The sequence below is a fragment of the Epinephelus lanceolatus genome, chromosome 2 (genome assembly GCF_041903045.1).
Source record: "Epinephelus lanceolatus isolate andai-2023 chromosome 2, ASM4190304v1, whole genome shotgun sequence".
Lineage (NCBI taxonomy): Eukaryota > Metazoa > Chordata > Actinopteri > Perciformes > Serranidae > Epinephelus > Epinephelus lanceolatus.
Window position 1 is genome coordinate 8,196,429 of NC_135735.1, and position 27,037 is coordinate 8,223,465.

The window sequence follows — 27,037 nt, forward strand, 5'->3', positions numbered from 1 at the left end:
AATTTTTTTAAAATCTCAGTCTTGCTGATTTTTCTTTTTCTTTGTTGAATGTAATGGCTAGCCAGTTATATTCCTACTTCTTCTACAAGCTCTGTTTCTTCTTCTATTCAGTTTTATTTTATCAGTTTTAAGTTTTTTTTTTATCTTGGAAAAGTAAAGTTTCGCCAGTTGTAGCTCAGTTTAAAAAAGAAAAAAGGGTGACTTTACTTCTGTGTTGTTGGACACATCATTTATCTGGAAAGCAGAGAGAATACACATGAGCCTAATAAAGAAAAAAAAAGCAAAGAAAGTACTCATACGACTTGACATCACCCTACATTATTTGAATTAGCTTTAGATAATTGAAGGTAATTGATTTGTTTTCTTCATTTTCATTGTTCATTTACTAACAGCCTAACCTTGCCTTCAGTTTGAAGTACAGAGCCTGGTCACTAATTACACTTTAAATCTATTAGTGTCTTGCCTTAACTGAACTGCGACTTTGCTGTTACTGAGCTGTTAACCCCTTGGGTGTTTGGCGACTGCCCACTCTCCCTGCTGAGTGTTTAGCCGTATCTCCTCCTGTTAGACTGCAGGTAGTAAACAGGCAGAATGGAATGAATGGAGACGTGGTATTGTTTGGAGGAACAACCGGCACCAAACAATGGCAAGAATGCCTCTCACCAATAGCTGAAGCTGCACGGGCGCTGACATCATATCACTCCCACATCTCCCTCTCTTGATTTCAGCCCCACCCGCTCCTTTCCATTAGCAAGTCGGTCCGTGTCCCTGTGTTATTTAAAGCCAGAGATCCTCCCTCTCGCCGAGCCACTGTGTTGCATCTGTCTGCCTCGCTGCTTGTGTGTCTGGGTGCGTGTGTGTGCGTATGAGAGTGCGCTAAAAAACCCAGGCAGCCAGTGGGAGAGCTAGAGAGTCGGGGAGAGAGACACGGGGGAAAGGCAAAAAGCATCTGAGAAGGGAGAAGGAACGGGAGTGTGAGACAGCTATGAAATTCATCCAAGCTATTTGCTTACTGCTTCTCTGTCCAGCTTTGAGCCTCAACACCAGGTAAGAGACAAATAAGGGGAGAGGGGTGTTTTTTTGTCAGTTTAACCCGGCCAGAGACTCTGGAACAAAAGGGGGGGTATAGGTTCAAAGCGTGCTATAGGCAATCTTAGATCACTAATCTGAAGGTCTATTCAGTCCTGCCAAATACTGAAGCCTTAATTCGTCCTGGCAGAGGCTCTCTGTGTGCCAAGCATGTTGGAGACTGAAAGACTTGAAAGGAGGAAGGAAGAGCTTTTCTGTTGAACTAGGCTATTATCTTTGTCAGTCCCGGGCAGGCTGAGAGACAGTTGTCCTTTTGTGGTGGTAATCCACTGAATGCAATGCCTCCTGAATAGTGGTGACATTGCTTTTTGGGACTTTTGGTGCCTGCTGGTCTGGGAGGGAGCAAGTTGAAGTCAGGGGAACTGAGAGAAAGGACAAGGCTACTTGTGTTGCAGTGTCTTGAAAAAGAGCAGGTGTGTGTGTGTCTCTATATGTGTGTGTGTGCATGCGATTTAAAGCTGAAGAAGCTGGGGGAAGAGTGATGGGCAAGAAGAAAGAATAAGAGGGGAACGTGTGGAGAGGGGGGGAGTTTTGATGATTAATTAAATCATTGATAAAATCATCCTCCTTCTCTGCCAGTGCCTGACACCACTGCCTTAATGAGAGCCGTTAGAGGGAATTCAAGGCTTTGACTATACCATGGAGACATCACACGCAGGAAGGCATGCATTATAAAACTTGCCTTTCCCTTTTTTCTCCTCAGTGCCCAAAAACATTGTGATACTGTTGTCATCTTTTCTTGGTGAATTAGTTGAATGCAGTTGCTGAGGAATGCGTGCACATGGAGAACGACGGCTGTGGACTCTGTCGTTAACTGAATAGAGAAATACCTACCTATTCGTGGTGTGTGTCCAAACACATGACTGGCTACTATACGAATTGTTCTTTCTGCTTCGGGAGATAATGTAGATAGAAATATGTAAAGAAAGAAGTCAAGGTTATTGCCTACATATCTGTCAATACCAGATAGGTACACTGATGATGCATGAGTCATAACTAAGGGCTGTGTTGATGTATTAACCTCCAGCATTCAGTAGTCAGCAAATTAAGCTCTAATGTACCCTTTAACACACCTGCAATTTTAATGCCCACGTAGGGCAAACACATAAATAACCTTCAGGCAACAGCTTTGGAATATTCAGTCAATTTTATCACCGTCTAATGTTTTTGATTGTACATACAGATACACTTGTTAGGCTATTTTTCAAACAAGGGAGCTAAAAATGCTGTTCAAGTTTCACCTATCAGCCTGTGAGGTGATCTTTTGGGTGCTAATTGGAGAGGGAGGCATTACGGTGGTAATTTGGCAGGTCAGCACAGATTGTATGCTACCTCTTGAGGGGGAATGTCATGAAAAGTAATTACCAGATATAATCAGTGTTTTATTAGTTTATTTCTAAACTCAATCCAAAAAATGGGCTCAGAAGGCTGCGTTTCGTGAAAGGCAGAGGGGTTTTCCTGGTAAAGGTGATACCTCAACTGTGACCTACTGAACTTAATTTATATTTTAAAATAGAAAAAGATAACAGTGCTAGGTCCTAAACAGATCAGCAGAGCCACATCTGCTTTATATGCCTATAGGAAGCACAAACTATGACTGGTGCATCTGAAAACGCTGCAGTTTGGAAAAGAAACAACAATCAAAGGGGGATTTAAATAATGAATATGCTTTTCACGGTCAGTGAATTGAGAAATGTTACTTCATCTGTTGATTGAACTCTGTAGTCATGTTTGAGGCTGTGATTTGGGGTGTTTGGGATATTTATTACAATATACTATAGGTTTGACAACCAAATTTCAAGTCAGCATCCTCAGGCTTTTTCCGGAGCTTCCTCCTCAGTGGGGGCAGATTCTCAGTTGTTATAATGTGATCAAAGTAAAGAAAAAGCTTGTTTACAAGATCAGCAATGAACTTTCACACTCAAACTGACAGGGGTTTTCACACTCATGCTGACAGGTGTTTTCATTTCATATTACATTTATGTATCAGCCCAGTTGCCAGGAGAAGATGTTGGCATTGTGCATTTCTGCAAACCATGAATACATTACATTTGCGTGCTTCATATGTATCATATCAACATTTCTACATGCCTGCCAAACTGCAGACCAATGTTTGAGACCCGGTCGTGATTTAGCGAGTCATTGCTGTGTTTCCAGTGGCTTTTCAGTCCCCAATTTAGTGTTTCTCAGGGACCTGGCACAGGGTTTCCTGTGGTTTTTTAGCCCCCAAATGTGGGTGTTTTTTAGGGATAGTGCCATGAAAAGTGACTGTTGTTTTACTGAGACATCAACGCATTTCCTTCCAGGATAGTGGCTTGTTTCTTTACAGAGACATTGCTGCTTTTCCAGAGCGGAATGTGCCCAAAGCCAGGTATTTTAAGCCAAAACATGATCTTTTCCCAACCATAACCAAGTGTTTTTTGTGCCTTAATCTAACCACACATCGAGTTTCATCGAATCCGCTGCATAATGATATGCAAATGTAACATATCCATGGTTTGCAGAAATGATAATGCCAATTTCTTCTGGCGAGGGAGCTGCATATGTACATATATGTCTTCATCATTACTGTAGGTCACATGTTGATCTGGCTGTTCTGCTTGTACGAGGTCTGTATGAGACATAAACCTCAATTAAGAAGTGGCTTGATGGGAAAATGGTCTGGCTGGTAGCATCTGTGTTTGTGACAAGGTTTTACTCAGGACTCAGATTCTCCAGATTTACATTTTAATGAAAAAGTAAGCAATAAGGCATCTACAAGGACAGCTTAATGTGATTTTTCTTTTTCTAAAATGTGCTATCACTAAAAGCATCCATGGATAGATTCAATAAAAGGTCACCACTGAACAGGGAAACTAGTTGATACGTAACTGCTGTCCACTCCATCAATGTCCCACTCCTCCTGCAGTGGTGGACATATATTTTGTCTTCCTGTCAAATATATAGAATTAGCTATGCTTTTAATAGCCAGCAGTAATTAGCTTGTGCATTATCCTGTTATGTTGTCTTTTAATCTAGCACCGCCCCAGACTGGTTCTGCTGAGGCAATACCAGTTTGCAGTCATGCATTTAACATACAGTAAAGCACTTGGAATTGGTTTTATTATTGCTGACATGGTCAGATTTCATTAAAAACAGCACAGAATTGTAGACTTTGATGCACCTTATTCCAAACTCAAAATATTTCAGAGATGCTCAGTTTTCATTGTCATTTTTTTCTTCCCCTGGTCATCAAACCCAAAGCAAAGCCAGGGAACGCTGCTTTTGATCTAGCCACTACTCAAAAACCCTTTTCTGAGTTGATTGTTTCCTCAAGCTCTTGTCATATTTTTTTGTTGTTCTGCAGGTCAGGGGCCCCAAACAAGGCTTATCATTTGTGACATCCTCATTTTTTGTTGTACCAGTGTAACATTGAACAGACTGACTGCAAGGTGTATCTGCAGCGGGAAAATGAATAGTGACTCGAGCTGTCTAGTCTACGCACTGTTCTGCCTCGCTTTGCTTGATTCACTATCATCACATCAGTGGTGCGTGAGAGAATCCATTTCAAAATGTTAACTGCAACCTCCACTGTGTGACCTGATAGTCGCCTTAAGGAATGAGAATTAATGAAATAGGAACCATTTCAATTTTTATGCATGATAGCAGCAGTTAGTTAAGCCTTTGGTCTTCGCTTAATTCTGTTTTATAGCCTTCAAATCTAAAAGGCATCTCGTGGGCTTATGCTGTGTTATTAGGAATGCTAAAACATTGATAAACATTAAGAAAACATTCAAATATTACAAGAATTCCCCATTTTGAAAATTACAGAATATAATTTCTAATTATCTCTGTGAAATGTGTAAAATGAACTATTGTGGTGACGGTCCCAGCTTATATGAGAGCTTGATTAAGAAGGATTTGGTTTTAATGAATCGAATGGATTACTCAGGCCACATAATGATGGCGCAGGGCTATGTGTCATTGCAGGAATCAATTGGCACTCAGGCAGAACACAAGGCCGCATTGACACCAGTCCCATGAGATATGACTGTCCACCCCTGGGTCAGGGTTGGGAGGCAACTACAGTAACGCTGCTCTTCTGCATTTGGCTTGTTTTCTCTTCTCCATACACATCAAACAGCTCCACCTCTTTACACTTTCAAATATTCCCTTTCAGAGTATTCTTGAAACCTATTTGACACATTTTCTTGACACTATCTTTGATGTCTCTTACCTTAGCAGACTCGGAAACGGTGATATCTGGTGGGATCTCCACAACATCAAATATTTATGAGTGTTTTGGACGGCAATTAAAAGGACTACAGAGAGCCTCGGATTATATGTAGAGTGCAGACACACTGCCGTATTGCTTTATATCTTAACATCTGCCTGTGGATATGAGTATATTGTAAATTAAATAGAGTCTCTCTTTAATGCTACATACGGTCAGACATGAAAAGGAGAATACTTTATGAGGTGCAGCAATTAATGACGAAGCGGGGTAAGGATTTTAATAAATCCTGTGAGATGTTGTTGACCTTGGGTGTTTTCCTTCTACGATAACCTTTTGTAATAAGTGTGTTGTCCTTAAATCAACTTGTGAAGTTTTCAGCAATTAAGCAAATGTTATGTCATAATTTACATAAAAAAACACCTTAATGTTCATGAAAACAGGTTGACAGTACTGTTTTTATGGATGGAGCATCTCATTGTGCAACTGTGATCAGGGAGCGCTGAAAGGTGCTCCGCTTCGTGCTCATTCATCACAACAGCATGTGCCTCCTTTGTCTCAATCCGTCACGTGTTTGCCGAGTTGAAAACATCCCGCAGATCATCATTTACATCCGATCAATACTTTCTTTACAAGTGTCAGTGAAATAATTCAATCAAGATGTACAGCGGCGGAGAGAAACTCCACATGATGTCTCATTGAATGAGCGCTCACAGGCTAGATTTGTTTCACTCTTAATAATGCTGAAATGAAACATGCAGAGTCAAGTTGTTCACAAATATTGGGCCTCATACAGGAAGCTATATACCAACACATTTTCTCTTATTTTTGTTCGTTTCCATGACTTGTTCTTATTTTGTTAGTGCCCCTTATTCTCTCGGATTCACCGGGTTTATTTTTTGCTCTTCTCTTAGGTAAGAGAAAATCCTGTTAGTGGTCAAGAGCACTTTAACCAAGACTAGAGAAAAATATCTTGTGTTCACTGTCCACAGATTGTTTGTGAGATGCAAGGAAACACAAGTTTTACATTTGAGGAACATTGTAAAAGACACATGAATATCAGATGGTCAAATTTAGATTATTATATGTTTTAGAGTAATTTTAATGATTGTGTTATTAATTTTGTGGACTAAAGAAATGCTGTTTGTTTATTGATCCCAATTACTGTAATTTTAGTCACAGTGCTCCCTCTGCTGACCAGTGGTGGAATGTAACTAAGTACATTTACTCAGTACTGTACTTAAGTACAAATTTGAGGTACTTTTACTTTACCTGAGTATTTTATTCTCACACCACTTTCTGCTTCTACTCCACTACACTTCAGAAGGCAGGGCTGTACCTTTTACTCCACTACAATTATTTGATAACTTAAGTAACTAGCTGCTCTACAAATTAGTATTTTTGCGCACAAACTGTATGAATCTATACAAGTGCATCTGAAACAATTAGTTGATTGAATAGACAATTAATCAGCAACTATTTTGATAATAATTTAATTACCTTTCATGCAAAGATATTTCATGGATCAAGCTTTTATTCCTTTAATAATTTTGATTAATTAACTGAGTAGTAAGTTCACACATTTTCCTGATTGTAATTACTTTCTTTTACTTAAGTAGCAGTTTCAGTACAGGACTTTTACTAGTAACAGAGTATTTTTTACGGTTTGGTTTTAATACTTTTACTTTAGTAAAAAAGAAATTACTAAATACAAAAATGTTTTCCAGGCCTGGAAATGGTTTGGAAGAGTTTTGAATATACATTGTTTTGGCCATTGTTTAAAATATGCTGTAAAAATCCCAAAACATGTCTGAGGTTACGCAAATTATGTTCCTTATATTACTAACTAAAAGTCTAGTGCTGCACTGCGTGACCGTTGAAATGTCACTAGTATCACATGATCACATAGATCAGATTGACATCACTTCATTGCTCAGGTCGAGCCTCTTCTGAGTGAAAGAAACACACATCAGGAGGGAAATGGGATAATGCAGGAAAGCTGTTGTATAGCGAGGTAACCAAAGCTCTGCGGAGTACCCACATGTGCCAGTCTGGTTTATTGGCATATGCAGCTGGTTGTTGGCCAGAATATCTAGCGAATGAGTAAAGCTAGCGCTTTAAGTGTGCTTATCCCTAAGTGCCTGGTAAGAGTGTGTTAAGTAATGTGTGGCTTTATCTTTGTGTAGGCCTACGTATTTAAACTACTTACGATGGAAAAGTTATTGAAAAGTTTTGAAAATTAATCGGTAGAAATGTGTTTGAACCCTGTAAATACGTTCTCCACTGCTGCTGTCATGGCAAATGTTTTGCTATTGCTGGGTTTTTGATTTTCCCGTAACACCAGTACTGACATGCTGGAAAATCACGTTAACTTTGTTTACGTTTTTTAACAGCACATCGATTTCACTACTGCAGAACTTCTTCTTACAGCCTTTTTGGTGACACTCTTGGGCATGTGTCCGAGTCTTTGCACACATCCCACACATCCATGTATTTGTGGCGGCCTGCCATGTTTAAACATCTACCGCCACGTTTGGGGGGGTGGAAGAGTTCAGTCTTTGCTGTGTCCATGGACCTGAAAAGCCTCTGAATTTAGAGAGGCAATATAGAATGATAGCAAGGACACACAGGCAGGTCAGGGACCCTACCCCCACCTCAGCTGCCCAACCGCAGTCACCTACCCCCACACAGAGATTCTAATTTTGTCGGAAACACTGGGTTATTTATGATCAGGTGGGGTTAAATCATTCAGCACATCTGGGTAAGAGCAGATTTGCATGGATAAGAACGTTTGGTGCACCTGGAGTTGACCTCTGTTATTTCTTCTTCTGAACAGGAAATTAAGTGAAAATTTAAAAGAAATTTAAGAGAATGTCGCTGCATGAGACTCATTGTGTCACACACTGGGAGACTGAGAATTGACTAGAGGTCAAGTGTGGAGCAGATGTGGGATTAGACCTAACTATTGACCAGAGGGAGATGCTAATGTCAATCTATACACTGATTGACTGCAAATGGTTAGTGGGGATAATGACTAATTGGAAACCATCCGCCTCTTATCCCTGGGCATTGTTTGGCACTTTGATGATACCAAATGAGGCTAACCTACATGAGTATGGAGTGCTCAGCTCACCTATATTTTCCTCCTTTAAGTGGGGCTCGGCTGTGTTGCCATTCGTCTGGATGGTTATTGAGTGAGAGCTGCATCATTATCTAAATGAACTGGTGCTTTATTTATACTGGCAGACATCGTAGAAGCGTGGCATGTTTGAACTGACACCCTTGCGGAAACATTTATGCATTTTGCAGAGCAGCAGTTTGGTGGAAAGTGGTAAAAGTGTCTAACTGGAGTGATGGGGCACTTTACAAGATGGGCATCTGTTTAATTACGTGCAGAGGCAACCTCTGAGTGACTTTCGATGTGCAGCAGTGATCTGTGCCACGATTGTGTCCATGCTACATAAAGCATTTGTATGCGTTTGAATGTAACATGAAGGGAAAAAATGATTTCTCATCTGCTCTCTGTTTTTCTTGCCATCAGATGGCATCTACAGTAGAGCAGAGACATGGTTATAAATATGACTTTCAGGGGTAGCTGGACTCCTTGAGATGAGAGAAAATGATATTTGTGCAGCCCGGTAATGTCCCCAGCACAAAATCAGACTGCAGATGATAATTGAAATTCAAAGGACATGGCATAATGGTCACACCATGGCAACCACGTTGGCCACATGACAGTAATGAAGTGGGCTACAATAAACAGAACCTTGGGTGGCTCCTATAAATGAGAAAGTAATTAAAAGGACCACGATCAGCGCGGGGTGAAGAGTAGCCACACGTTTTGTATTCAGGGCCACATTTCAGGTACTGTGCTTTTGCTCTTAGTGCTCTCAGAAGACATTAGAAATGACAGCAGTGTTTACTGTTTAAACACTGAAAGTGTGTGTCACAGATTACTTTGTTATCGCGTTTCCTGGAACACAAAGTTTTATCATTGATTGGCATCATCCTCTAATGTGGCAGACGAGAAACTGAATATTTGCTTGGTGAAGGATGTTCAAGATGATCTGAGTGAGGGAGTAATCACATATTAACAGACATTAGGAGGCTGGTATCGTTTAGAGTATTAATAATCGTATGAAGGATTTAACAGTGAGTACAATGTTGGCTTAATTTATGGAGTGAATCGTGACTAACCTGTCATTAAGATCTTAAAAAGCTTAAAATAAAACATTCATTCATCCTCAGTAAACAAACATGCCTTGACATTATCACCAGCTAAGACTCTAGTCACAGTGCTGCATGTAACACTGACAGATGAACTGCACATTTCATATCATCGTAACCTGTGTGGCAACAGAAAATAGACAATATTACTGCTATTCCCTCTGTGTTCTCTCAGTCAATAATGCATTCTGTTGATGATTGTATTGGCAGGGCATCATTTTCCACAGCAATCATTTTAGACTGGATAACTAATATTGGACACATTTAATCAGATTTCAGTCTTAAATTGCAAAATCAAAACTATATTGGTTTCTATTGGTTATTATAAATACAGTGTTGACAGATGCAGAAGCCAAAACACAATGCACACAGAAGAATTTCAGTGGGGTTGCACAGCGTACTTACTCATTATCAGTGCACTACATACAGTAGATGTCAGTCAGCACAGCCCCAGTTTGGAGAGGCGGCAGGAGTACTGACATGGAAGCTAAGCAATGTACTGCTATGGATGAGGGGCAGAAGCAAAATGTATTTTAGGCTCCTAAAAAAATTCCCACCTAAAAATCCATACCTGTTTAAGTTTACTGTGTACTGAGGGCATTGTCACCGCTTTACTTTTACATCAGACAGCCTGTTGAACAGCTTCAATTCCCCGTCTTTGCTCTCGTCAAAGGCACCCGACATTATTTTGAAAAACTGTAATTCAAGCTCACTGAACATGGAGTCTGGTTTTGACAATATTTAAAAATAGCTCACACTTAAACTATTGACTTGACTGACTATATTGAGTCTTTAGGTGGGACTTTTATTTGTGGCTAAAATAAACATTGTGCTGACCCATCCACAGCTGTACATTGCAAAGCCTGTGTGACAGGCCGATATTCACACAACTAATCACTAACTTAATCTGCCTTAGTTTGCTGCGCAGGCAGTGTAGAGTGAGTTTTAAGAGCTTTTTTGTTAAAAACAACTGCGTGCTGCACCTGGGGATGAAGTTGAGAGCTGCAAAACCAAAACAGAGAGCTGAAAGATGCTAAAACACTCCAGAGGGCACTCTGGGGGCAGCTGCAGAGTTATATGATAACCCCCCATGGACTAATCACTATAAGACCTAACACCTTTCACATTACACAAAGTCATTTGATCCATTAATGATATTAAAATATTGAGTAGTATAGCTTTATAATGGTCTTAAACAAGCATCACTATCCTGAGAGACTCTTCCATTTGTTGCGGTCTCCTCAGTGCACCTTAAATTTACCATAGCTCTTAATTTAAGGAAGCTATAGTTTTGCTATGCCTCTTGTATCCCTGTATCTGTATTAGCACTGACTTCCACTCCTTGGCTGCTGTCAGTATAGATATTAATGTTCGGTTGTCACAGTCACTGTTGTAATTGGCAGGCACTTAATTGCTCAGCCCCTGTAAACATGACGCTCATGTTCTTTCAGTGATGAGGCATTAGTGGAAGGCTTGGTGTTTTGTTTTACAGTGAAGTGCAAGATGTATAACCATAATAAACAAAAGCTGAGCAGCATCCCTCGTCACAGTGGCACCACATATAAAATGCCTCTGTCGTTGTCACCGCCACCGAGCAGCTATTCCCTTTGAAGCTAAAGGAGAAAGCATCAAATATTCACTCATGTATGTAGAATGACGTTGGGGGGCCTTTCAAATGTTCTTTAATGTAGATGTCAGTCATGGCATTTAGATTTAAGTCACAGTGTATTTATCTTCCACGCTTTATATGATTTCAGTTTGAATGCGCTGTCTGTGTCAGAGCAGTCTGATGTAAATAAGGTTTCGTCTTTTTATTCCTACCTCCTGATATCAGTCGTTCAGTTCAGACATTAATTTATTGATGGGCTCTGAGCCCCTAAGACAGGTAACATCTGACTCGGTTCACACAGTCATAACTGTGAGGCTGATTACTATTAAAGCTGCAACTAGTGATTATTTTCACTGCCGATTAATACTTACCTGCTGCTGAATATTAATTGATGAATTGCTGGGTTTATGAGGTGAGAAATGTCCTTCACATTTTCCAGGAGTCCTTGGCGATGCCATAAAATGTCTTGTTTTGTCCGACCAACCATCCAGAACCCACAAATACTGAGTTTACAATGATATCAAACGAGATATCTGCAAGTTCCTATATTGGAGTGTTGGGCATTTTTGCTCAAAAATGACAAATAATCCATCAGAAATTCAACCTTGAACCTTATTAAAGAAGCTGTTAATTATTGCAGCTCCAATTGCTATTGAAGTTCAACAGGTGTTATCAATTGGGTCAAAATTTGATTTACTTGCAATATAGTTCTGTGGTTCCAGTACAAACCCTGATGCATCTAACCTTTTTCCATATATTCTTTTTCATTATTGTCTGACCACATTCACAACAGCATAAACATTACTAGTGTAAATAATTAAAGATATGCAAAATCTGTACGTAAGATGAGGGTTGTGGCACATCGAGTAAAACAAACATCAAATTGACCAAGTTTTGAAATATGAAGAGCAGCCTTTTGTGTTGCAGGATCTTGATGCAGAAGTGGTCGTAGGTACTTAAGCCCAGTTCAGACCAAAGATTCATGATAATGAAACCATTTTAGAACGTTGCAGAGAAAAATTGCAGCGGTGTGAGCTGGCCTCTCTGAGCTCGATTTAAGCCGGCTGTTGGTGTCACCTGCAACTCCGCTGGTCAAACACCGGCAACTGGTTTTAGAACGTAAGGCACGTCGCCTGTTTTTAACAGCCAGTTGGCTTCTAATTAAGTCAGCTGGTCAAGTCAAAATGACCGCCAAGTACGCTGTTTCCGTCCTCACTCCGTGGGTCGCTGCTCCTGCTTGCTGTACTGTATGTGCTTATGTCCCCCTCACACACATAGTCTCATTGACTGATTAATTGGCACTGGTTATTTATTTTATGGTGGCATATTTCTTGTGAATGCAGTCCATCTGATGTTCATTCTGTCTCTGTTTTTCAGTGTTTCATCGCTATGACAAATGCAACTGTAGCAGTATCTCACTATCACTATCCTCATTCATGTTTTAAGAAGCTACAAATTATATTCAGCCACAAATTAAACCTGAAAAGCTGCAAATCACAACGGAAGTACAAAGAGTTGTTGCATAGAGATAATACACCATCTCATCTAGTTGCATTGGTGTGAACCGGCATGTTTTTAGAATGTTGCAGAACGGCGAATTGCAAGTAGTTTCAACTTGTTTCATTGCGAATCTTTGGTCTGAACAGGGCTTAAGTCGAGTTGAGTCACTTCACCAAGAGGGGACATGGGTATGTTTAGGCAACAAAACCACTTGTTCAGGGTTAAGAAAAGATTGTGGTTGACACGACTAATGATTCATAGGACTTAACAACTGATTAATGATTGAGTAATGACCGACCAACACCTGACTAGCGACTGACAAACTGACAAATCACTCACTTTACTAACGACTCAAGTGACAAAAACACCCTCAATTTTGACTTTTACTTTCACACAGGACACGAACACCTGTCTCCTGGGTCAAAGTTCTGTGCTTGTTGGGCCCATTCATCTCCCCTATTGTCTGCTCACCTTTAGCAGACTTTGCACACTTTGTACTACATCCACTGCTCTGAACGTCTAATAATGTTACAGATGAGTTTACATTGGAGTTGGGTGAAAGCCAGATGTGTCTCCTACAGATGCTAAAGGGTGCCCTCAGCATCACTTTAACAATGCGGGGGGTACTTCCCAAGCTGAGTATTTTAATGCCCTGGGGGTGAAACCTGGCTGGATATTTGAAAAGTGGTTTGAGTGGGTTCTGTTAGAATCCTGTAGCTCCTCTTTTGCGGTGTGCATTGACTTGAATATTGCTACTTCTCAACACTGTTTTAAAATTCCAATGGAGTATTTTGCATCAGAGCTGAATCATTCAGCATTTTAATATGGCCCGAGTTTTAATGTCATAAGACACGCTTTACATAGAATTTAAATGATTTAAATGACAACACTGATCATTGCAGTCAAATTACCTAATGATGCTGGCTTGTATTTCCAGGCAGTGTTAAGAGAGGGCTCTTAAATTGATGTCAACCATTAGCCATTGTTAACAGGTATTTATTTTATATGTGGCTGTATTCTGTAGGAAGGTAACTCATGGTTAGAAGTAGATGTTTATATCTATGACATTTTATACATTATTAGTATAAAGAAAAAAACCCTGTGCCTTTCATATGCAGAAACACAATGACGTGAAGAGACTGCAAGTTCAGAGAGAACAGGTTCACTGAAAATCTGTGTAGAAAATATGTTTGACCAAGGACATTGATTAATTCCAGTTAGGGCTGTCCTGATATTATTTTGGGGGTTTTAAAGCCTCAGTGAAAATTACCAACAAATATTCAAAGCTTTGACGGAACACAATGGGACCAGGGTGTGGGGTTAATAGAAATTACATCAACGTACACAATATACCACCTGAATTAGATTCAGTTTTAGTAGCGACTTAACGCTGCTGTGTGTGTTTCAGAAAGATAGGGCGGGAAGAGAGACGGTGGAGGGTGGACTATTGCATGCAGTTTTTTTGTCAGTTATGAATAATGTGGACCATTGCGAGTCGAGTCTCATCTCTAGATGCAAAGCAAATGCTTTCCTAAAGTAGCTAGCCACAGATAACTGTCCGCAATCTGTCACACCTGTTGGGTCAATGACTATATAGCGGCTTCTAGATAAGTTTAAAATAGCCACCCAAAGATGCCTTACAGGGAGATATGATCATCTCACTGTCTTTGGTTTGTTTGTACTTACTGATTGATGATCCAGGGTGCTTCAGGTGGTTGAAGAGTTGACTGATTTGATGATAAATGGAGAGTTGCGGGATGATGCTATACAGTAAGCTGATTGCCCTGACTGTCTCATCAAAATGAAATAAAAAATCCCCATCCAAACAAATAATCTTCAAAATAACCAGACCTTTACCACAAAAGAAAAAAGTTCAAATCAATATGGTATTAAATGATTTCATCAGACAATAAACTAAGATTAACCAAACACACAGAGGTTGAAGACTGTAACCCCATGGTGTCTTCCACACTTGGGTCAGCACACCTACCTTTAATTAAAGGTTACAGAGGTGCCAGGTCAGGTGACGCATTGAAGTGACTCAAAACAGAAAAAAAAAAAAAAAATCGAAACTGGAAGGGCTTGCTAGAACAGACTGCGCTGAGGACACTGGCCTCATCCTTTGTTGAAATTTGCCACTTTCTCTCAGTCTTGTCCACCAGTTCACTGGTGGTAAAACAAAATAAAAATATGAAGCATTCAGATACGGATTTGGATATTGATTACCATGGCAACGATTGAAGCTCCAAAGCATTTGTGTGAACCTTGATTCTGATTATATTAACATCTCTGTGTGATCCAAAAGATGATTTTCCTGCCTTGGCTGGACAATAAAGTCTATTCTCTTCTATTCTATTCTCTTCTGTTCTATTCTATTCTATTCTATTCTGTTCTATTCTATTCTATTCTTTCTCTTGACATATTAGATTTGAATCATGATGTAAATACACAAATATTCATTTTGACATTTACTTTGCAAGTCATTAACATTATAGACATTCACTGTGAATTCATGGATTGCAATAGCAGCAGTACACAGAGTTTAAATATCAGGCATAAATGTCATTCAGATCGAGAAAGATGAAAATGTTAGCTGCTATTTGAAATGATTTTCTTGTTTCCTTGCCTTCTAGCTGTCATTGTTTTTTTTTCTTCCCTCCTCACCTTTATTTATCCAGAGACTATAGTTGCTAAGCAGACACTGTCTTTGCAAGCAATGCCATGTTTCACATTCATAAAGTTACACTCTTTCACACCGGGGAGCTGCCCTTCACAGATCACATGGTCTGCTATTGAACAGCTCCACTGAAGCAGTTACTTCAGTGCTCGCTCAAGACTACCTCTACAGTAGTTATCAAGGGATAGAACAAAGGAGAGGGGGGGTTTACATGTTCACCTTCCACACCTTTATTTTCTCAGCCTTTCTTGGGATTCAGCTCTCAGTCATACGTCTCTAATCATTAAGCTACCATCCGCAATCCAGCAGTTCCCTGATTTCATTCTGTTCTGCAGTTTAATTGGCTCACTGTGGGATGAACCAAAGTGCTCAGAGGCATTAAACACAAAATATTAGAGCGATCAGACAACGTGTGAGTTATTGGTTTTGGATTGAACAGAGGATGTGGATCATAAATAATACAGGTTTACACACAATGCTTAGATCATGTAAGAAAAACACAGAGCGCTCAGTGGTCGGTCCTTTTTATCAATATATTTATTGTGTCACAGTGTTTGTCTTTACTCCACTTCTCTTGTTGCTGTCTTTTGAGACTACTCTGTTTTGTTAAAGCTGTCATTAGCAGCTGCTCCTTTATCATTCTCCCCATCATTTAAAATGTGTTTTGATTTATCTGCATTTTTAAAAGCCAAGGCAGCATCTAAGAGATGTCTGTCATTCTGAAAAACATCCCTCACCACTGTTTTGTAAATACGGGAATAAAAGGTTCTTTTGTCCCCCCTGAGCTAACCACCCAAATCTATGAAGTAAAGGGTAATAGGTTTAATTCTTGGCTAAGGCTCCCAAATTATAGGCTATTGATGGCTCAAGTGGAATTTAAGCAAAAAGACTTGTTACTCATTGCTAACAACAAAACTTGCCTGGAGACTTAAAACCTTGCGAATGATTAGATTTGTACCAAGACCTCAATTATAATAAGCGGTCAGTAAACAAAAGGAGATGTGACATAAAATCCATTTCAGCTGAAGTGCTCTGCACAATACCAGGAACACCTGTGCAAAATAATGCAGTCCAGACACACAGCTATTAATTCAGGGTCAATGAATTTCATTTTTTTCCTCCGTAAAGAACAGAAATGCACCAACACCTGCAGAGAACATTGTATCAAACCGTAGCCCTAGGTCTGCTTTCATAAGTATGATGCAAAAATATTTCTTTTGTATCCAGTGATATGCTGTTCCCACAGAGTTATGAACCACACAGCTGAAGGGCTGAAGGGTGAAACAATGTAGTGTCTTCCTCAGTATTTTCATTCGCTATCACAAGCTTTGCAGGTTCACATCCTCAAAACACCAAAACATTTTTGTCTTTTACAGGATGGTATTAAAGTTTTTTTGTCAGACATACAAGAAAACAAAAACAGCTCATCAAAATGTAAATTTTGAGAAAGTACAATATTTAATCTCAACCAATCAATATGGTAAAAGGGCTGAATTACCCAAATGTCATGTTTTCATTTATATCTCAACACATAGCTGTTAAACTACAAGAACAATCTACCAGTGAAAATACATGTGCATGCTTGCATTGCAGCGGTATGACATTTTAAAAATATAATAACCATCTCAGAAAATATCAGCATATGATGATACACGGTATTACACAGTTTTTATTGTTATTATCACATACAGTGACTCTTAAAGGAATGAAAACAGAAGGATTATATTGGTGAAGCAAACATTTTTATGTTCAAATTGAAATATGAAGCATTTTTTTTAATGGAATTATGTGTAAAGACAGACTGACAGGCACTCTGGGGGAAAGGAGATGTGCACACACAGGTGAGATTCTCTGTCTGGATGCTTTTTAAAAATAGTGTTTATAAGTGAAAGTACACCGTATGAGAACCATCAATTTTCATTGTACAGTATACGGTGAAACTGGTATACCACTCAAGTTATATGCTTTTACTGGACATATGTTCAAAATAGCCTACTTTTAAACAGCAGTAAAACACTTAAAATTAAATGACTTGAAAAAAGCTAAATGAAGAAACGGTCTATTGAACAGAGTGAATATCAGGCATTTAGTGGCAGAGACAAAGGAGGGAAAGAACTCGTGTACCAAGCTTCACAGTAAATCACCAAACCTGCGCTCCACTGTCTGGCTTGCTGTGGTGGAATGAAGCGCATCATACCCACGGTGTGTTGCAGGTCTTCCTGGAGAACATGATCTGTGATGCCGTCACCATATACACCAAAAATGCTAAGAGGTAGACTGTGGATGTGTCATATGCTCTGAAAAGGCAGTGGATGCACTGTAATAGATCCGTCTGTAATTAATATCCACAATCTGTTCTGTATAATTTAAGTTTATAATTAAGTTGTCTTGGCAACATATATTTTAGATCATACAGTGTTAGGCTATTTAATATGCTGTTAATGAATTTATATATTTATATGGCATGTTCCCCACCAGAAAACTGGGAGTGAGTTACTGCCACAAGCAAAGGAAGTTCAAGTGTCTCAGGGTCTTGTTTACGAGCGAGGGTAGAATCTAGCGTGAGATGGATTGGTGGTTTGACACAGTGTCTGCGGTGTCTGTCATAGTGAAGATAACTGAGCCAGAAGGCAAAGCTTGCGATTTACTTGCCCATCTACGTCCCAACCCTTAGCTATGGTCATGAGCTATGGGTCATGACTGAAAGAATGAGGTTGCGGATACAAGCGGCTGAAATGAGTTTCCTCTGAAGGGGGCTTGGCTCAGCCTTGGAGATAGGATAAGGAACTTAGACATCCAGAGAGAGCTCTGGGCTTTGCATCAAAAGGGGCCAGTTGAGGTGGTTCGGACCTCTGATCAGGATGCCTCCTGGACGCCTCCCATTAGAGGTGTTCTGGGCACGTCCCACTGGTAGGAGGCCTCAGGGCAGACCCAGAACATGCCAGAGGGATTATATATCTCATCCGGCCTAGGAACACCCCTGCATCTCCCAGGAGGAGCTGGAAAGCGTTGGTCGGGAGAGAGACGTCTGGAGTACTTTGCTCAGCCTGCTGCCCCTGTGACCCGGCCTCGGATAAGCGGTTAAATATGGATGGATGGATGAACGGATTTCTCACTGGACATTTTTGCTGTTGATATTTTCATCTGCCAGACAACTACACATGATGCCAGCAAAAAGTCAGCATATGGTGATGAAGTAACAGAATGTGTACCCCCTTGGAATAGTGTTCCTCTCTGTTAATGCATAGCGCCCCTTTGGTTGTTAGGGTTAGGGCTAAGCAGAGGTGTAGTGGTAGTTAATGGGGTTGGTGTACTACTAGGTGAGTAGGTTATTGAGGAGGAAGTGGGTGCACTCTCCCGTTTATTCCAATGGATTTTTTGGTTGATAGGTGCATATATAGCCAGAAAGAAGAAGTTGGTATACCCTGTATACTGCCTATACCTTACACTACATCACTGGAGCTAAGGGTTTGTGTGAGGTTTAGGCAGGGGGAAACGCATATTGACAAGGAATTAGACTTTGACACACCACCGGCAAACATAAACCCTAATACCACTGCAACCCTAGTGCATGCAAGTGTTTTAAAAATGCTAGAACAGACATATCTGGGTTTTGATCAACAGTGCATTCTCTCAAAATGACTAAGCAGTCAAATCAACACGTCTCTAAAAGAGTTTCAACAAAATCTGAACATTTTTAACCCTTATGAAAGAGGGTTAAAATGCAGAGCTGTTGAAGTTGGCTGTGTTTGTTTTGGCTCAGTGTACCTAATACACTGGGAGTATTTTTTTTCTGGAAATTAAATTAAACAGCCATTTCTAGATATTTGCTTTTGGCTGATCCAGATAATCCGATGACTGAAACAATAAAGGTGCTTCAGGAAATGTATTAAAAAAATTTTAAGCAGTAGTTTTTGACAACCTTTCTTTTGTTTAACTCCTAACAATGTTATATCGCCAAACAGAGCTAGGTTTGTAAAGGCAAGTGAACAAGCACCAAAAGCTGCTGCATACAGCTGTTGTGTGAGCACGGCGCAGTACTGAGGGGCGGGGATTTGCTGTCTTACAGCATTCAGGGGGATCCGTGTCCCCATCCCCCTGTAGGAATTATTACGGAGCAGGCTGTTTGAAGCGAGCACTACTGTATCAGATTAGTCTCTTCTTGGTACAGTTTGGTTTCTGAACTGTTGTGAGCCATTTCAAGCTCTTTTGTGACAGTTGTCCCTTATGGGCTATTGCTGTTGAGACTGAAGCAAATTTGAAATTAATTTGGTGCAGTACAGCAGACTAACTGTAAGCCTTCGTGTACCATGTCGTTGAGTAATTGAGGTCTGATCAGTGCTGAGAGCACCGGTTGGATGAGTGTCTGAGCTGCCAGAATTTACTCCACAGCTGTCAGTGGTCTTGAGCATAATTCAACAAAACATATTTGATGTGAGTTGCCCACTTGATTACTAAGCTCTTTCCTCTAATACACAAACAGGCTCCAGCATCTACACAGGCACTTGCTCTATACTGCATGTTGGAATATGATGCAGGCCACAGGAACCGTGTCTGACAGAGATGTACTGTCAATATTCAAGGGCAAACAAAACAAACTTACATTCAAGAGCTGAAATTGATTCCCAAAGATATCACATAGAGCTGCCAAACTGGTGCTGTGTTTTTCATTTCCTGTCTTTTATTAACCCCTCCATACTTGTTCAGTGCTCTCTGCTGAGTGTACTGTACATCACAGCCAAGCTCCAATGTACCATTTTTCAAGAAACATAATATCTCCTTCTTTTGGTGAAGGCTACATAAATCTGAATCCTTTATCAGCCGCCAGCACACCTCCTCGAAGACGCCCGGGCGGATTCTGTTATTTTTATCTAATCATTTCCTGAGCATATTCTGGTGTCAGGATCCATCCTGGCTGACAAGTGCTGGTTCCATTTGAGTCCCCTATCGCCCTGTTTTTCCAGTGTTTTGCCATGACACCTGACTGATAAGTGTGTTGTTCAGTGTGTGTGTAGAAGAGGGGAAGGATTTCAGCAGTGACACACTGCATTTAGCACAGCGAAGCCGTTCAGCAGTGCCCATGGTGGCAGTTTATCTCATAAATGTTTTTGTTTTATATTTTGATTGAGGATTTTATGCCTGCAGACCTCAGGATTTGATGGCACTTTTGACACTCCTGCTTATTCACCGCAAAAGAAAAATGGCGTCTTGAGGAAATGTGAAGTGTCAGAGATGTCATTAATCCACAGGCTTCGGTCAAAGGAGCCACAATTTGCATGAATTTGTGGCCACTGTGAAACTAACGTCAGATTTAAATTGCGGCTATATTTTCTGCCTTTGTTTAAATTTTATTTTATTGTGCATTTATGGCATTAAATTAGCAACTTGCCATTTCTAACTGTTTGGAAATTCTCCAAGCAGATTGAGAAATGCTCTCCATCGTGAGCCTGGCATTATTAAAAAAAAAAACAAAAACATCCAATGGCACAGGGAGTCATATTTCTTGACCCTGAAACGCTGCTTTCCGGGTGATGCTTCTGGATAAAAGGGTTATTGTCACTTGCCAATCAATTTTTAGTGTCAGGTTTACTATTTGGCAACAAATGGAAACTCACTCATGCAGCTCACCCTCTTGCTGATTGCATCTCTCTGATCAATCTGTGTCTGTCCCTCATTTCTTTTTTTTTTTGGACCAAGACAACTGAAAACTACCAGAGAGTAAAGAGGAAGTCCAGGTTACAAAATGTGCCCTTTCTTCCTTTTGTGTGTGTATGTATGTGCATTGAACCCCACTGCTGGGCACAGAGAGGGCAGCGAGAGGGTGTTATGTTGCTGAAGTCCACCACTCCCATTTGCCTGTCTGTCAGATGTCTTGCTTGGCTGAGCTCCACACAGTGATGGTGTTGACAAAATGACAGGAGGGGGGCACACTCCAGTGAATGTCAATTTCGCTGCAAAGCACCGTTTCCCCAGGAGCGCTGAAGCTCCCACACACCAAAACAGAAAAAAGGGAGAGAGCTGTAGTTTATAAAAGGCAAGCCCCACACATTGGAATATTTGCATAAAACATGTAGGGTCATGTGCGTGCATAACGATGTACGTACGACATACACAGCCCCTGTTCTTATACAAGCATAATGTGAGTGAAATTATACCCCGGCAGCTGCAATTAGCTGGCACATAAAGGAAATCACGATTAGAATGCTACCTGACGTTTCGCCGCTGTGACGGGGTGGTGATGGTGTGTGTCTGAGCACAGATTCAGTGTTGTTGGTTCACGCAGATCCTGTGTTCTCTGCGCTCTTCCTCGGCTCGCTTACTGTCCTGACTTGACTGGTGGGATTAGAGATGCATTCTAATGTGTCTCTAATCTTATAATCTGTCTAATAGGGGCACAGTTACACTGGAGCCCTTCTAATATAAACACAGATCGAGTTGGGGGACTGTGGAGGTTATTGGGGACATTTAGTACAGATCTGAATCTATAAGCTTGACATCAGAATTCACAGAGCATTCCTGTTTGTAACTGCATTAAGCGACTGGAGCTACATTTGCAAAACTCACCTCAGATGTTAAATAAGTTATCCCCAACAACCTCCCTGGCGTGTTTAGCAAATTAGCATTTGATGACAGGTGTTTGGATTAACGCTGATTTAATGAGCTTTATGAAAGTCCCTGGAGGATGAATGCGGGGTTTTGGGATTACCTACTTCCAGGATACTGTTAAAGACAGGCAAATGGAAAATCTCTGCTCCAAATCCATTAAAATCTGTCCATGCCCTTATCTGCACGCCAGGAACGCTAAAACAACATCACACCTCCACTTCTACTAATGTGCAAGTGAAACAGATGCCTTTATTGTAGAGATGTGAATCTCACAGTATGTGAGTATTAGATATCTTTGGTTGCATATTTGGAAACGGATTGTCATTACGGCATTTTTCATCTTGATGGCACGCTTAATTGGAAATGCACACACAAGGTTGTTCACTAGGCAACAGTCTCCAAGGTAGCATAAATGTTCTTAGCATTACTGAAGAAGCTGATTTTGTACTAGTTTGTCTTTTATTTTCACTGACTCATTGATTAGTATTATCAAAGTAATTCATTAACCATTACATACTGCTCATATTTTACACCTTCACAACCAAGAATCCCCTCATAACAAGTGTCTGTAACAAATTTTGAGCCACATATCTATTACGAATGTATAAATAGCCCATCTGACATTAATAAATGGGTGATTAATTCTTAATTAATCCTTCAGAGAGCAGGGAGAGTGTATCCTTTAGGGTTTACACCTCTTATTTATGGAGAAAAACATCTACTATCACATAATATCATGTCCTGTTTTACCTCCGACATGTAAACATAAAAGCCATCATGATTTACGGATATTTTAGGAACTCAAAATGCAAGAACATTCTGGAACTGTGTGGTTTATTATATAACTACTTATAGCCATCACGACCATCAAATATCATCGTCACTGCTACTGTTAATCATTAAAACATCCTAATAACCACTATCTAATTATAACCGTTGACCAATAATTGAAAATTTAACCAGCAGACAAAACAAACAAACAAAAATTGATAATTGCAAACTAGTCTTTGCATTCAAAGCAGTGCAATTTGTATTTTAACTTTTTGCAACCTCTTGCATTTGTTTTCTCACTTTGCAGTGAGGTGTCCCTGTTTTGCAGTCCTGTCGTGCCTTAAATGGCAGCTCAGGTACCTTTATAGTCTGATGATCCCCCCCCCCCCCCCCCAACCTTTCTTTAGATCTCTGTTGGTTTTCAGGGAATTGATCTGTTTTAATTAGTTTATTTTGAGGTTATCTTGTAACATTGCAGGTGCTTGTGCTTGCAGGTACTGATCTCGCCACAGTGACTAGACACCCTGTGACAGGCTGGTTTTAAATGGCCCATAGCTTGTCTTTCAAAATATACTATATGTGGCCCACCACACTATATTGGTTGATGAAATAAAGACCACTTTGCATTTTGATTTTGTTCACCTATTAATGGCAGGACTATCATACGCTTTGTTGACATGCACCAAGTAGGAACTACACTAGCAGAACTAATGTGTTTTTAATAAACAGATGGTTAATAAGCAAAGGATTAATTACCTTACAACAGATATTTCCTGTAGCAGACATGGCCACAACAAAGAAGCGTAAAGACGACAGCGTGGTTAGCAACTTTCAGGATCAGTACAAAGTTTAATACTTTTTCAGTCAAAGATGAAACGTTTGGGATTCATTTTTTAACAACTCATTTGATGTGAGAAGCAGCTGGCATCCATTTCACATTATGTATTCTGGCCCCCATTCAGAAAAGTTTGGACATCCCTGCCCTATAACCTCTATTCCTTGTGTTCACCGTGATCACGCCTATGCTGTTGTACTCTTCCACTGTCTCCAGATTCCCCCATGACACGTCCAAAACCAACAGGTGCCTGTCTCGGTCAGACCATGACAGCATCAAGTATCACCTTGAACTCTATCACCACTTTACTGTTAAAACAAATATAGACAGACATGGGATGCACAGTGTCAAGATTCCCTAAAACCACCCTTTTCCTTAATTTGACCCACACTGATGGGTCTTAAATCCATTTTAATAGAGTTGGGTCAACTCAACCTGTAACAGCCTCAATTTGCAAACATTTCTAGCACCTGTAAAAAAAAAAGTTAAAGAATTTCAAAGATTTTCTTCTTGTGCATGTTGGGTCACTTTCAGAAAAGACATTAAATTCTGGCTAAAAGAACGACATTTAGGGTCTTTATACTGCTGGCAAATGTCAAAGCAGGACAAATTTGACCCGAACAGTATGTACACTTTTCCTTTGTGGCATTTATAGCCAATCAGTGTATTTGTACTCTTTCTTCAAGGAAATAATGCAATACCTACAATACACTCTCATGGATGTTAGCTCTGGTTTGTTCAACAAAACCAATACATAGGTCAAATATTAAAGACTCTATTGTTTTTGTAACATTACCTCAGATTTCTATTTGACAAAATTGATCACATATCTGTTTATGGAGGATGTGGCTCTGCTGTGGGTAAGGCTCGGGCCAAAATAGCTCCAGGGTTTTGCTCCAGGTTTTAAATTTAATCTAAAAGCTACCCGAGCTGAGACCACACAGTGGACAATATTTTGTGTATATGTAGTAATGAGTAAAGACCACATTCATTTGTATTAGCAGTACATGTCCTGTGAGATCAAGCTCACAAATGAGTCAACGTTACTTATTTTGGCTTAAATACGAGTGGATATGAATATTAAAAATGCACCATGTGTGACCACCACTTATCACATCACCATATTAAAACAAAAAAACATTAAGATTAGCACTTAAATGTGCACATCTACACATCAACATTTTCATTTTTGTTAAATCTAAAACTGGAAATACTGGAAAGACTTATGGGCTAAAATAATATTTAGTCACAGGAAAGATTATCTAAATAACCAAAACCTCAAAGCAGTTTATAAGCTTTCATTCCTCGAGTCCTTGTTACTTTGACTCCTTGACTCAGCATGTGATGAGAATATTTTATTTCCTTGCCTGCTGGCAACCTGAAATATTCTTTGACAATGTAAGTTCAGTGTGCATTCCATGAATTCCGGTATTTTCAGGAAGTTCAGTGTGTCTTTCACCTCGAGACGCTAATCCTCGTCGGACTCATCACAAAGTCATGTGTGTTAGGACCCAATAATGTGTGGTTGTGGCGAATCTGCACTACAAAGCTCATTGTGTCTGGCCACCTGCAGGCTTGTTATGAATAATTTGCTGTGTTGCTAGAAGTGTTTTAATGTCTTCATTCTGGTGAGTGCATTATGCATGCCTGTTGTGTGAATCCCAAATTGTAGAAACAGCTTGGTGTTGTTTTTCACAAAGAACCTTTGCATAAAGAGAAAGGGATGCAGATGTCATGTGAGGCATGCATCTCAGTAATGATTAATAATAACAATAACTGGATTATTCTGTTGTGGCTACAATGATTGTTTGTTGATCAGCAGAGTATTGATTGCAAACAATTTTTCATTATTAATTAATTGTCAGGTAATTTGTCAAGCAGGTTGTAGCTTCTCAAATATGATTGTTATGTTTATTTTACTCTCCCGTGACAGTAAAATTAAATACTTTTGGGGTTTGGACTGTTGTTTGGACAAATTGAGACTTTTAAAGATGTTATCCTGGGCATTTTTAGAGTGTTCTGACATTTTAAAGACCAAACAATATATTGATTACTTGACAAATAATCTGTAGATTAATCTGCAATGAAAATGATTGTTAGTTGCATTCTTTCAAGTAGTCATCCCTTGTTAGACGAGTCAGAGTAGTACTACGTTGTGTTTTTTAAACCACCATACAAATAAAATCACTTGGCATTACAGAGAAACAAAGGCTCAACGTGGGATCCAATACCTAGTGTGAGAGAGAATGTCAAACAATGGTGTTGAGCTGGAAACTTGACAGGTTTAAAAAGACATGAACAATGGTCACCTGTGGGAGTTAAAAATTGTCCCTGCTGGACATGACCTTGTCAATCTTCTCCTTATCAGCCTCAATCCAGACAAAGGGTCTGCAGTGTCACCTGCTGTGGGCATTGACTGCAACTCAGTAGGAGCACCTCTCAGTTTGCCTGTCTGTCCTTGAATTTGAGGAGATGTTTAAAGACCCAGTCCTTCAAATCCCCACACTGCATTCAAATGTACTTCACAGATAAAAGACTAGGTGCTCATAGATTAAAAAATACTTGGTACAGCCATAAATTAATTTTTCTACAGAAACTTTTAAACTCCAGTGGAATAGTTTCCCTGTCTATTAGGGCTACATGATATGTTGTTTTAACGTCAGCAATGCGATGTGCCCTTTCGCAATCGTCACATTAAGTGCTCGATATACCTTTTCTGTGTATATGCACTGTTGCGTGTAACTTTTAAAATTACATTCACCAAAAATTTGTTTTACCAGCACCATTTTTTTTGCTCCATCCATTCATTGTCATCCACTTGTTCAAGAGTGGGTTGTGGGGGCTGCAGGCCAAGCAAAGCACTCCAGACGTCCCTCTCTCCAGCAAGGCTTTCCAGCTCCTCCTGGGGGACCCCGAGGCGTTCCCAGGGCAGATGAGATATGTAAAACCTCCAGCATGTTCTGGGTCTGCCCCAGGGCCTCCTACCAGTGGGACGTGCCCGGAACACCTACGATGGGAGGTGCCCAGGAGGCATCCTGATCAGATGCCCGAACTGCCTCAAGAGACCCCTTTGGGTGTGAAGGAGCAGCGGCTCTACTCCGAGCTCCCTCCAGATGTCCGAGCTCCTTACCCTATCTTTACGGCTAAGCCAAGCCACAAATCATTTCAACCGCTTGTATCTGCAACCTCATTCTTTCAGTCATAACCCATAGCTCATGACCATAGCTACGGGTTGGTTAAGTCTAGAAGAGCCACACATTATCTCCATTCAAGTTAGCAGAGGGCTAAACCTGAAGTTAACTGCTCAGCCGGTGGAAGTTTCTAATGCGCTTGCTCTATGGGCCCAATTATGTGAAAGAGCTGGGTGAATTTATTCCCAAGAACTCAAACTTTTTTGGCTTCATGTGCCACTGAGCAACTTTCATTGGGATGAATGGCGCCCCACCTCCAACACTGTATCCAGCTCTTGTTATACATTCATGAGTCTGGTGGGCTTTGTTATAGAAAGCG

At 40.2% G+C, this 27,037-nt stretch overlaps 1 protein-coding gene across 1 annotated transcript in view; it reads left to right on the top strand.

Annotated features, from left to right (window-relative positions):
• Window positions 1-841: 841 nt before the first annotated feature.
• The window catches only part of luzp2 (leucine zipper protein 2), a 267,448-nt gene continuing 241,252 nt past the window's right edge, over window positions 842-27,037 (top strand). The window contains exon 1 of the mRNA XM_033632390.2: window positions 842-1,047. Coding sequence (XP_033488281.1) covers window positions 986-1,047 — 62 coding nt within the window. The 5' untranslated portion in view covers window positions 842-985. The remainder of the gene's footprint in view (window positions 1,048-27,037) is intronic.